The sequence below is a fragment of the Pristis pectinata genome, chromosome 8 (assembly GCF_009764475.1).
Source record: "Pristis pectinata isolate sPriPec2 chromosome 8, sPriPec2.1.pri, whole genome shotgun sequence".
Lineage (NCBI taxonomy): Eukaryota > Metazoa > Chordata > Chondrichthyes > Rhinopristiformes > Pristidae > Pristis > Pristis pectinata.
In genome coordinates, this window is record NC_067412.1 from 31,030,970 (window position 1) to 31,045,088 (window position 14,119).

General features: G+C 40.0%; 1 protein-coding gene across 2 annotated transcripts in view; it reads right to left on the reverse strand.

The window, feature by feature from the left end:
• The window catches only part of pemt (phosphatidylethanolamine N-methyltransferase), an 81,442-nt gene extending 73,073 nt beyond the window's left edge, over nucleotides 1-8,369 (reverse strand). The window contains exons 1-3 of one of the 2 annotated variants that reach the window (XM_052020948.1): nucleotides 8,169-8,369; nucleotides 5,131-5,344; nucleotides 1,107-1,214 (exon numbers count right to left, since the gene is read on the reverse strand). In XM_052020948.1, coding sequence (XP_051876908.1) covers nucleotides 1,107-1,199 — 93 coding nt within the window. In that variant the 5' untranslated portion in view covers nucleotides 1,200-1,214; nucleotides 5,131-5,344; nucleotides 8,169-8,369. The remainder of the gene's footprint in view (nucleotides 1-1,106; nucleotides 1,215-5,130; nucleotides 5,345-8,168) is intronic. The other variant, XM_052020947.1, reaches the window with a different exon arrangement.
• Between the last annotated feature and the right edge of the window lie 5,750 nt (nucleotides 8,370-14,119).

Here is a 14,119-nt window from a genome sequence, read left to right on the forward strand (position 1 = left end):
TAGCTGTGACACTTTCTTCTGTATTGTTTTACCTTGTACTACCTCAATGCATTGTTGCAATGAAATGATCTGTACGGACAGAATGCAAGACAAGTTTTTCACTGTACCTCGGTACATTTGACAATAATAAACCAATTTACCAATTTTACTAAAATAAATGGCATTGTTTACTGTGATGCAAGTTGCCTATTTTACCCCCCAGTAGATCATCCATATATGCAATTTACTGATACTGTTACACGATAACTTTTCTCCAACTCTTTCTACTAATGCCCTGCAACAGCAAGTTAGATGGAAAGAGTACATTATTATCTGCAGTACGAGCAACACCAATATTAAAACTATTAAATAAGCTTCTATGAAATTGCTCACAGGGATTGAAAAATAAACTCCAACAGAAGACAATTTTTTTCTAGCCTTTTAATACTCTCCCTCACTTTAGCTTTAATATATTTACTTTCAGATTGTTTTTTTGTTCATATTGATTGAAATTTTTCTTCTTATTTTACCGTGTATTTTTTTCCTTTTTGCACTGTTTGTACTCTATTTCATATTATGTCTTTAATATCTATTCAACTCTTTCTTAAGGCTACAATTGCAAAAGTGCTTTAGGTTTCTGCAGAAACTGAATTGCAGTGTATTCATAATTTTAACCACTTAATGAGGTTGAAAGAAGATGTTACATGAAGCAGAAACCTCAGATTCCAAGTCAAGGCAGGAAAGGCATTTGAGCCGAAGTCCTAGAAATATTGGGACCCAAGGTTTCAACATCTGGGAAAGATCAGGGGCACCTGACAAAAAAAAACACAAGTTATTGATGGGATATGTGAGTAGGATTGAGACATTAAAAGTGATTTTATTTCTCCAAACTTGTTTTATTCTTTGTGTTATTATCACAACAATAAATCGCATCTGCAGGGAAATACATTGGGAAATGAGCATCACATATGGTCTCTTGAATGACTTCAAATGTATTTTCAATGAACTGATTGGTTAGTTTTGTGTCGTTAACTATTCATGATATCTGGATGGGTACTTTGGTGTTGATGAACTGGAGAACATTACTTCCAAATGAAAATGCAAAGGTGTAGAACATTAATACTCACAATATTCCAGAACAATGGGTTGAAAGCAACAGCCAGGATAGCTATTTTAAACTTCAAGTCGGTCCAATCACAGTAGCTGAAAATATCTGCCATCACTGAAATATCGATCTGAAAGAAATAATTTTTAAAATCCTATTTCTGGTAAAAGAGACAATTATTTCAATTATTTATTTTTCTTAAAGGATCATAAAAACTTCATTAGTAATAGTTCACAAAACCAATAGGCATCACTGCCAGAGCCAGGAAACACCACTGGAGTGATTCCCTGGCTGTGTCAAATTAGTTGATCTTTGCCAGGGCAAGGATAGCATGTTTGAAAAAGAGAGAAAAATAATGGTTCCTATTTTTAAGTAGCAACCGACAACTCTTACCAGAGGTGCAAATATCAAGTAAGACGAGGATTGGCTATGGATGTTTCCCACAATCATGCCAAGTGGGTAAGGTACTGATACTCCCTATAGTAACTGTGCTCACAATAGAAGAGGAATTATTTTTAAATGGTGGACATAAAGTAATGGAGAGATACTCCCAACGTAGATTCCCCTTCTAACCTTTCCTCATAGGTCAAACTCATCATCCCAGGAATCAGAGAAACTTTGCTCCACTTTTCCTATTACAAGTATTTCCTTCCTTTGGTAGGGGCAGCAAACCTCTACACAATACTCTAGCACAATCTAACCGCAGCCTTCCACAATTACAGTTAAGATGCTTTTAGTTTCATATTTAAATCTTCTTCCAATTCAGCCCAACATAATTTTCAATGATTGTGCGCAATGACACTCAGGTGATCCCTGGTTCTTGACTCTTCATTCTACATCTTACCCTGTTGAGCCGTGTCAGAATTTTAAAAGTTTCTAGAGAATGCAGGCCTGGTCTACTCAATCTCTCTTCATGCAGCAAAAAACCTGCCTTCTCTGAAACTAATCCAGTTAATCTTCGATATACATCATATTTTAAATAAGGAGACCAAAACTCCATTTCCTCCTCCAGGTATGGTCTCACTGGGACCCTATATAATTATAGTAAGACACATTTACTTTTGTACTCAAATAATCCAGTAATAAAAGCTAACATGCCATTTACCTTCCTAATCACTTGAACTTGCATGTTGGCACTCAGTGGTTTTATATACAAGGACACCTGGGTTCATTTAAACATAGACATTACCCAATCTTACACCATTTTAAAAAAATGCCCTTCTTTCCTGTTTCGTGCACTGAAGTGGATAACTTCGCATTTTCCCACATTACTGCAATGATTGCCTCCTCCCCCAATACTGCCTCCTCTTTTATCCATTCCCTCATCAAACCTGAAGCTTCTATATCCTGGAATGTCGCCAGCCTTGCCCTTCTTTCAACCATATCTCTGTGATTGCACAATATCACATTCTCATGTGCTCATCAACATTCTAAATTCAACTGCCGTACCAGTTATGCTCCTTGCATTAAAATAGATGCAATTTAGCCTTTCAATCCTCCCATGCACCTTCACAGGTCTGCTCTGTCTACCTGACTACCTTAGTTTTGCTTTTATATTTGACTGCATCTCCTCACCATTGCCCCCTTCCAACTACCAATTTTACACCTGCTCCACGCCCCACCCTCCTGCCAAATTAGTTTAAACCCTTCCCAACAGCACAAGCAAACCTTCCTGTAAGGATGTCAAACATGTACTGGGTTCAAATACAACCTGTTCTGCTTGCACAAGTCCCATCTGCCCCAGAAATATTTGCAATGATCCAAAAATCTAAAGCACTTTCTCCTATACCAATCCTTTAGCCATGCATTCATCTGACCTATCCTTTTATTCCTCTGCTCACCAGCACATGGCACCATAAGTAATCCAAAGATTACACCCTTAGAGGTCCTGCTCTTTAATCTATGATCTAACTCTCCGCAAGACCTCATCTCTCTTTTTACCTATATTGTTAATACAATGTGGACCACTATTATAAATTCACCTGCCTCTGTTTGTAAGGGACCCTCATTTGTCCTCCCTAATCTTTTCCTTTTTACTTACCCAAAGAAGCTCTTACACTCTTTTTCTATTTCTTGACAGTTTACTCTCATACTCTAACTTGCCTTTCTCCTTGCCTGGATGACAATACATCAAATGAAAATGCAAAAGCCTTATACACTTGTGATCTGCCTTTCTGATCCTCCCTTGCGGGAGTTCTAAAATGCATTCAATACTCAGGCCTACTGCTATCTCTGTCAACTTTATAAAGCTCTTTCTTGGATTTAATATGATCTATTGCTCTTGCCAGTGAGTTACCAATTGCCTAATAGGCTATGCTGAATTTGCAGAGTTCAGTTTGTGAAAAGGACAACTGACATAGAACATAATTTGTAGAAACTGCACAAAGTGTGAAAAAAGTAATCATAAAAGTGAAAAAGTATTGTAGATTGCTCTTGGATCAATTAAGCTGTGAGCAGAGTCATGATAATGGAACTAACCGAAGGACAGTTGTCATCTACACCATACATGGGAGACAAGGCAGTTACTCAGATCAAGGATTGCAGAGTTCTCAGAATACTATTTGTACTACAGCACAGTTTGTACAGGGTTCATGAAGGCACATTCTACTTTTGGCGGTGAATCTATACATGGCCAGCACAAACTAACTGTACTCTATAAATATACCACAATATACAAAAGCATGATATGGGTCTAAAATATGGTACTTTGATACTGTATATCATCTATTGTAATCTAGCCTACTTTAAAAAAAACAAAAGAGAACTTAAATATTTTGGGAAAATGATAAGACTTGAGTGTACTAATGTTAAACATGCTTAATTTTTAACATGCATGAATTGCATTCATCCCAAAGGCAAGTAACATTGCAGTAAAAGCAGATTTGCTGGAAATTCTCAGCAAATCCAACAGCATCTGAGAGAAATGGAATTACTGTTTCAGGTCAATGACCTTTCAGAACTAAAGTATATGAAGGAATAATGAATCAGGGACAGAGACATGGCCAAATTGACACAAGCAAAATAACAGCAATGAAGAAAAAAAGGGCACTAAATTGAAACCAACCCCAGGGAAAAAGATTTCCATGCAAGGATCTATTACTGAATAAGATTAATAGATATATGTTAAGGGAATCAAGTAATCTGGAGTTAGTGCAGGAAGTGACACTAAGGTGAAAATTCAGCCACAATCTTATTGAATAGTAGAGTGAGTATAAGGGACAAGTAGCCTACTGCTTCTAATTCTTGTCTTCTATCTTTGTGATATTAGCAAACTTGAATAAGTGGCTTTTTATGTTTTCATCCAAGTTAATATATACAGTAAATTTTTTTTGAGGCCCCAATACTAGAACACCAGTAGTCACATGTTGCCAATTAGAGGACCTGCTCATTAAATCTGCTCTCTCCAGTTAGTTCCATTTGCTCTGCCACACAGCCAATCACAAAACTAGGTCAATAATTTGCCATCAATTGGGCAAGCTTCCATTGCAGTTTTAATAACATTCTCAAGAAGGATGTTATAACACCCAAAGACACTCCAATTCATTATTTAAGTTGTGTTCATTCATTTCATCCTAGATTCTGATAATTATCTGACCAAGATGTTGGGCTACCCGGTTATAATTGCTGGTTTTCCAGCTCTCACTTTTGTTAAATAACAGACTAACATATGCAACTTTCAAACCAAAGAAACAAATTACAGGGGCGACTCAAAAGATTAAAAGTGAAACTAGGAATCTCAATGTTACCAGTTTTACATATAATACATTGCAAGTATTTCACGTATAGGATAAATGATTTACAATATTACAGTCAGTTCCCACAAAGCAAAAATAGATCTCACACCTACAAAGGTGTAGAACTTGAGTTTTTCTGTTATCATTAATTTCATCTAGGTTAATCAATTACTTCTAATTAAAAGTATACTAGACAACTACTGTTGCATAAGAAAATCGTTCTTGGATCTTTTGTTTCTTTTAATCTTCATTACATAGTCACAATGTACTGCGATGCAAGGCTTAGGGTAAAGTTAACGATTTGCAACTCACGGTGCACACGCATGCAAGTGTTGTCCGGATAGATGATTGAGGTTGGAGTGACCTTGGTTATGGAGTGCATCCCATTCACCCTACAGATTAGCTCCACTCCAGTTGGAAGCAAAGTGCAATATTGCAGCAAGAAAGATTTGGATCAATATTGGAGCAATGACACATCTTTGCTTGACCCCAGCATGCAATGCATAAGTTATCACTGATGCCTTCACTGAAGCAAAAGAGGGAAAGAGCCATAAATCATTAATTCAGAAGACTAAAGCAAGTCTATAAAATTGCACCCATAGCTCAACAACGCACCCCAAGAGAATAAAGGTCCATGACAAGACTCTGGAAATGTGGATCACTTTCTACCTTGCCATCTCTCATAGAAGATAGAAATCCTACACCACTTCAAGCAAGCTAACACAGCCTATGGTTGAGAAAGGAAGAGTGTTCATAAATCGAGTCTAAGATCTGGCATTAAGCTCATGGTCTACTGGACAGCAATGGCTGACTGACAGGAAACAGAGTAGGCACAAGGGGATGGAAAGATGCAATAAGTGGTGTGCAATACTGCTCAGTGATGGATTCTCATTTTTTTTTTACAATTTATATAAATGTCTTGGATGAAAGTATCAAAGGTTTGGTTGCTAAATTTTTGATAACACAGAGGTAGGTAGAAAAGTAACAACAGAAAACATTGGAAACACTCCCCAGATCAGCCAGGTTGGAAAGTAAGCTGTGAAGAGGAGGTTTCAAAGAGATATAGATAGGTTAAGGAAAAGGGGAAAAATCTGGGAAATGGCAATATAATAAAGGAAAATATGAAATTGTCCATTTTGGCATTATCTAAATAGTCAAAGATTGCAGAGCTCTGAGATGCAGAGAGATAGAGTACTCTGGGCATCCTGGTGGACGACTTGTAAAAGGACGATTTGCAGGGCAGCTGTTGATTAGAAAAACTAATGTACTGTAACTGCTAGCAGAATCAACTATAAAAGTAGGGAGGCTATGCTTCAGTTGTAGAGGGCACTGGTGAGGCCATATCTGTAACAACAAACCTGGTATTGGTCTCCTTAGTTAATAAGGCAATTCAGAGAATGCTTTCTACTGATACCTGGAATTGACAGAATGACACAAGGAAAGATTGGGCAGGGCAGGCTTTTATTTTAGGAGTTTGTAAGAATGAAGAGCAACTTGATTGAAAGGTAAAAGATCTTATGGGAATCACAGAGTGGATGTGCAGAGAATGTTTTTTTCTTGTTGAAGAATCAAGAAGTTGGGATCACTATTTAAAAATAAAGACAGAGTTCAGGCAACTTGATTTTTTATCTGAGGGTCATGAGTCTTTAGAACTCTTGTAAGGATAGCTGATCCAGTGTCTTTGAATAGCTTTAAAACACAAGATTTTGAGCTTTAGTTACAAGGAGAGATTGGATATGCTGGGATTGTTCTCCCTGAGGCTGGGCAACACAAACAACATTTGTATATGTGCACACTCTGAGGCTGTTTACAACATTTATGAGGGGTATAGATAAAGTAGATAGTCACATCTTTTTCCAAGGGTAAGGGAATCTAAAACTAGAGGACATAGCTTTAAGGCGAGAGGGAAAATATTTCAAGGAGATCTGAGGGGCAAGTTTTTCCACACAGAGTGGTGGGTATATAGAACAAGCTACCAGACAAGGCGGTAGAGGCAGTTACAATCACAGTGTTTAAAAAGCATTTAGACAGGTACATGGATAGGAAAGGAATAGAGGGATATAGGCTAAATGCAGGAAAATGGGATTAACGTAGATAGACATCTCAGTCAGCATGGACAAATTGGCTAAAGGGCCCGTTTATGAGCTGTATGACAGAAGTAAATACGCTTGAAAAGCAAGAGGGGCAGAGTGAAGGGTAGTATGCTTTCCTGGTAAGGAAGTGGCCAATGCAATCAGTACAAGCAGTTAAATTAGCAATGTTAGTGATACAAACAAACTTGCACTGCACTTTCTCTGTAACTATAACACTTTATTCTGCATTCTATTATTGTTTTACCTTATACTACCTCAATGCACTGTTGTAATGAATTGATCTGTGTGAACAGTATGCAAGACAAGTTTTTCCACTGTACCTTGGTACATGTGATAATAATAAACCAATTTACCACACAAAAAAGAAATGTAAATTACTTTCATCCCTGCATGGGGGTATAGTTTACCAGGGTAGCCGGCAATACAGAATTGAGGTTATACTCTGATTAACCATGATTTTATTGAATGTGGAACAGGTTCAAAGGGCCAAACAGCCTACTCCTACACCTAATTCACATGTTCAAATCTGCAAATCCCACAAAGGACTCTACAGCCACTTCATAATCCACAGAAATGGAGTAGAAATAAGTCATCCTCAACCATGAGGGGCTGCCGAAAAAGTAAATTGAGGAAACCACAAGGTTAAAACAGTTAAAACTGACAAATTCCTAATTTTAAGGATAAATGAAAATTACAAAAAAACTACAGGTGCTGAAAATCTGAAATAAGAACAGAAAATGCTGGAAAAAATTCAGATCAAAGCAGCACATGTGGTAAGGGAAGCAGTTCATGTATCTGGTCCAAGGCCCTGAATTCAATTCAGAACTGATAAAGGATTAATTGATTCACCTTCCAAAGACACTGATTGACCTGCTGTGTTTTCCCAGCATTTTCTGTTTTATCCCTTTTTTAAGGAATTGCTTGGGTATTCCCTGACAAATTCCTTATTTTATTTAAAGAAAATTTCACACCCTGCATAAAAGAGAAAAATCACACCATGTTAATCCTCAGAACATGTTAAATATTATAGCAGCATATGGTGGTGGCACCTTGATTTAAAAGGATCAGGTTACAATATCAAAAAGGTGCACTTTCATAACAGTGGGAAGCACCGTCCAACAACTTAGATCATTTGATTGTCTCAGTTTTCTATGGAATCAGTAACCACAATGAATGTAAACCAGGACTAGAAGAGATTTTGTCTCTCTCAACCATGGCAACCACGCGGCCTGTTCACTTCAGACTGTCAGGAGATACCTTGCTGTAGTCCAGATTCGCCAAGCCTCCACAACACCTCGCCTCCAACTGGCTCTCACCCGCCAGAATATCTCGACGGCTCCAACACGTCGGACAAGCCACCAACTCCCCGTTACCACAAGTTTCGCCTTCTCCCTCCGGCCAGCGAACGTGACGAAGGTACGTAAACGTGAGGTCTCACACTTCGCGCATGCGTGTCGAGCGATGCACGCTGGGATTTGTAGTTCTCTTTAGGTCAAATCAGCATCAAAGCCTTGAAAATCACTGAAATAAGTTGCAATTGACCTCTCCGGCATGTTCTAAGGAGTTTTTCAGACAACTGAGTACTTTTTTTTAAAGAAAAGATATAGTTATAACCCAGGGAGGCCGTGTAGTCAATGAGTTGTGTTGGCGAAATGCCTCAAACTGCTGTGAGATAAAGGCGTCACAGAATCTTTCACAACCTGAGAACTTCAACATGTTACAAAAGATTTTGTAATCTTTGATTTCCTCAGAGTACCCCAGAATATATATCTTTTGAAGTTCAATTGTTAGTGTTGTGCCGGGATCAATTTGCCCATTGCAATGAAATACAAGGTAACTCATGCTAAATTGTGTTGATGGCAGGATTGTTGGCCATAAAATAAATGAATTCCTTGTGCTTTACTAGAAAACAAAATCCTGAGGGATCTTTTGCATGCTTCTGAGTAGGCTCACAGGACCTGGATTCAACATCTCTCTTGACTTTATTCAATCGATATTGAAGTTAATCCATAATTGGACATACTTTTATGTTTCCCAAAATCTACTAGACTTTCCTGGAAAACTTCAGAGTTAAATATTCTCAAATTTGGATGGTTATGGCTGGTACTTGTGTAAGTAAAACAGCACTTTGTACCCAGCATTGTGTACAAAGTGGCTTTGCATTCGTGTTCAGTTCTGTGCTTTCTGCTTTCAGTTATTCTAAAGTGCATTCAGGATTGATTGCTTCATTAGTTGGTGTCATTAAATAATCATTTTACACAATACAAGAGATACACTTTGTCAATGAGCCATGGTTCTCTTCTCTAGATTTGTGTGCTAAGTGTTGCCAGCTCTAGCAAAATATACATTAATAAAATGACCAAAGGCTGCTTTGTGAATTTAGCAGGCAAACAGTTTAGATGAAGACATTTGTGACATGGATTTATAAAACACGTTAAATTTTCTTGATCTTTCTTTCAATAAGTACATTTTTATTAATTTTTTAACCAATTATCAGAAGCAACTCAAAAGGCTCCTGAAAATCCTCAGTTGTGTATGCTTGTATGAACTCCTTATTTTTAAATACTATAATGTTTTCAGAAAAAAAGTGTACAGTTATATAACATCTATTGTAGCAAAATGTCACAGTTGTGCAATCAGACTGCAAATGACATCCACTTAAAGATGAGAGACATGTGGATGGGGTTTACTTCTTTCGAGTCCATCTGCCACAGTTTTATTTCTTTGCAGTGATGAACACATTTTAGTACATCAGAATCAGTTTTATTATCATTGACTTAGATGACGTGAAATTTGTTATTTTGTGGCAGCAGTACAGTGCAAAAACTTAAAATTACTATAAATTACAAAATAAATAAGTCGTGCAAAAAAATGAATAATAAGTTTGTGTTTGTGGGTTCATGGACTGTTCAGAAATATGATGGCAGAGGGGAAGAAGCTGTTTCTGAATTGTTGAGACTTCAGGTTCTGTACCTCCTTCCTGATGGTAATAACCAGAAGAGCGCATGTCCCAAATGGCGAGTCCTTAGTGATCGATGCACCGCCTCATGAAGATGTCCTTGATGGTGGGGAGGATTGTGCCCGTGATGGAGCTGTCTACAACTGTCTGCAGCCTCTTGCAATCCTGTACATTGGAGCCTCCATACCAGGCTGTAATGGAACCAGTCGGAATGAAAATCCACTGTACGTCTATAGAAATTTGTAAAAGTTTTTGATGACATACCAAATTTCCTCAAACTCCTAATGAAGTGAAGCTTCTGGTGTACCTTTTTCATGATTACATCAATGTGTTGGGCCCAGGATATATCCTCTGAGATGTTGACGCCCAGGAACTTGAATCTACTCACCCTTTCCACCACTGACACCTCAATGAGGACTGGTGTGTGTTCTCCCAATTTCCCCTTCCTGAAGTCCACAATCACTTCCTTGGTCTTGCTGACGTTGACTGCAAGGTTGTTGTTGCGACACGACTCAATCAGCCGATCTATCTCACTCCTGTATGCCTCGTTGTTGCCATCGGAGATTCTGCCAACAACAGTTGTGTCATCGGCAAATTTATAGATGGCGTTTGGGCTATGCTTAGCCGCACAGTCATGAGTGTAGAAAGAGTAGAGCAGTGGGCTAAGCACGCATCCTTGAGGTGCGCCTGTGTTGATTGTTAGCGAGGAGGAGAAGATGTACTTGCAGGTTTTTATAGCATGATCTTGCAACGTTCAGGGACCATCCTCAGATCCATGATCCATGATCAAGATTCCTCTCTTGGCATGTCAGCTCTTGATTTGCTGATTTGAGTATGAAGGAAGTATGGTTACAACACTGACATCTACCCAACAATGTGGAAAATTGCTCAAGTATGTCCTGTCCACAAGAAGCAAAACAAATCCAACCTGGCTAGTTACTGCCCCATTATCTACTCTCTATCATTAGCAAACTGATGGAGGGGAAACCGATAGTGCTATCAACTGACACTTGCTCAGCAACCTGCTCATAGAAGCTCAGTTTGAGTTCTGCCAAATTTACTCAGCTTCTGACCTCATTATAGCCTTGGTCCAAACATGGACAAGGAGCTGAACTCTAGAGGTGAAATGAGAGTAACTGCCCTTGATGTCAAGGCAGCATTTGATCAAGTATGGCATCAAGGAGCCCTAGCTAATCCGGAGTCAATGGGAAGCAAGGGAAAAAACCCTCTGCTGGTTGGAATCAAGCCTAGCACAAAGGAAGATGGTTGTGGTGGTTGGAGGTCAATCACCTCAGCCACAGGACATCTTTGAGGAGTTCCTCAGGGTAGTATCCTAGACCCAACTACCTTCATCAATGATCTTACTTCAAATGTAAGGTCAGAAGTAGGGATGTTTGCTAATGATTGCACAATGTTCAGCACCATTCATGACTCTTCAAATAATGAAGCAGTCCACAACAAAATGCAGCAAAACCTGGACAATATCCAGACCTGGGTTGATAGGTGACATAACATTCATGTGACACGATATCCAACAAGAGAAAATCCAGCTACTATCCCCTGACATTCAATATCATCATTGAATCCCTAAATCCCCCACTATCAATATCCAACTTCAATCTCAGGTTCCCACCTGTTTTAAGAAGACCACTATCATCCCGGTACCAAAGAAAAGCAAGGTAACGTGCCTCAGTGACTACCGACCAGTGGTTCTGACATCCACCATCATGAAGTGCTTTAAGAGGCTGGTCATGGCACGCATCAACTCCAGCCTCCCAGACAATCTTGACCCACTGCAATTTGCCTATCGCCGAAACAGGTTCACAGTGGACGCCATCTCCCTGGCCCTATACTCAGCTCTGGAGCATCTGGACAGTAAAGACACCTACGTTAGACTATTGTTTATTGACTACAGCTCCGCCTTCAATACAATAATCCCAAGCAAACTTGTCACCAAACTCCAAGACCTAGGACTCAACACCTCCCTCTGTAACTGGATCCTTGACTTTCTAACCAACAGACCACAATCAGTGAGGATAGGCAGCAATATCTCCAGCATGATTATTCTCAACACTAGTGCCCTACACAAGGCTGCGTCCTCAGCCCTCTACTCTACTCCCTATACACTTATGACTGTGTGGCCAGGTTCTGCTCTAACTCCATCTACAAGTTTGCAGATGATACCACTGTTGTAGGCCGTATCTCAAACAGCGATGAGTCAGAGTACAGGAAGGAGATAGAGGGCTTAGTGGAATGGTGACATGACAACAACCTTTCCCTCAATGTCAACAAAAGAGCTGGTCATTGACTTCAGGAAAGGGGGTGGTGTACATGCACCTGTCTACATCAACGGTGCTGAGGTCGACAGGGTTGACAGCTTCATGTTCCTGGGAGTGAACATCACCAACAGCCTGTCCTGGTCAAATTACGTAGATGCCACGGCCAAGAAAGCTCACCAGCGCCTCTACTTCCTCAGGAAACTAAAGAAATTCGGTTTGTCCCCTTTGACTCTCACCAACTTTTATTGATGCACGATAGAAAGCATCCTATCTGGATGTATCATGGCTTGGTACGGCAACTGCTCTGCCCAGGACCTCAAGAAGCTGCAGAGAGTTGTGGACACAGCCCAGCGCATCCCAGACACCAGTCTCCCCTCCTTGGACTCTGTCTTTACCTCTCGCTGTCTTGGTGAAGCAGCCAGCATAATCAAAGACCCCACCCACTAGGATCATTCTCTCTTCTCTCCTCTTCCATCAGGTAGAAGATACAGGAGACTGAAGGCACATACCTCCAGACTTAAGGACAGCTTCTACCCCACTGTAATAAGACTATTGAATGGTTCCCTTATACGATAAGATGGACTCTGACCTCACAATCTACCTTGTTGTAACCTTGCACCTTATTGCACTGCACTTTCTCTGTAGCTGTGACACTTCACTCTGTACTGTTATTGTTTTTACCTGTACTACATCAATGCAGTCTGTACTACCTAAATGCATTCTGTACTAACCCAATGTAACTGCACTGTGTAATGAATTGATCTGTACGATCGGTATGCAAGACGAGTTTTTCACTGTACCTCGGTGCAAGTGACAATAATAAACCAATACCAATACCTAGGGGTTACCATTGACCAGAAACTGAACTGGAGTAGCCACATAAACAATGTGGCTACAAGAACAGGTCAGAAGCTCAGAATCTTGCAGTAAGTAACTCATCCCCTAACTCCCCAAAGTCTGTCCACTATCTGCAAGGCTCAAGTCAGGGTTTGCTGGAATACCCTCCACTTGTCTGGATGAGTGCAGCTTCAACAATACTCAAGAAGCTTGACACTATACAGGACAAAGCAGCTCGTTTGATAGGTAACCCTATCAAACATCCACAACCATTCACTCACTCCACCACCAATGCACAGTAGCAGCAGTTTGTACCATCTACAGGTTGCACTGCAACAATTCATCAAGACTCCTAAGACAATACCTTCAAAACCCATGACCTCTGCCAGCTAGAAGGACAAGGACAGCAAAAGCATGGGAATACCATCACCTGGAAGTTGCTCTCCAAGCCACACACCATCCTGACTTAGAAATATATCTCCCTTCCTTTATCGTCACTGGGTCAAAAGCCTGGAACTCTCTCCCTAATAGCATTGTGGGTATACCCACACCTCAAGGACTGCAGCAGTTCAAGAAGGCAGCTTACCACCACCTTCTCATGGGCAACTTTGGCGGGGAAGATTAATGAGAATCCGAAGAGATTTTATAAGTATACTAAGGGAAAAAGTAACTTAGGAGGGAATAGGGCCCTTCTAAGACCAAAGTGGACATCTATGTGTGGAGATTCTGGGCGAGATCCTCAATGTACATTTTTCCTCTTTTTACCATGGAGAAAGACATGAAGACTTTGGAACTTGAGACAGCTGATGGGGCTGTCTTGGGCGTAGTCCATGTTACAGCAGAGGAGGTGCTGGACATCTTAAAACGTATGAAGGTAGACAAATCTCCAGGGCCTGGTCAGGTATATCCAAGGACACTGTGGGAAGCTAGAGAAGAAATTGCAGGAGTCCTGGCTGAGATATATGCATCATTGTTAACTACGGGTGAGGTATCAGAGGACTGGAGGGTGGCTAATGTTGTGCCTTTATTTTAGAAGGGGAGCCAGTAAGCCTAACATCTATGGTAGGTAAGTGACTGGAGGGGATTCTGAGGGACAAGATATACATGGAAAGACAGGTTGATTAGGAATAGTC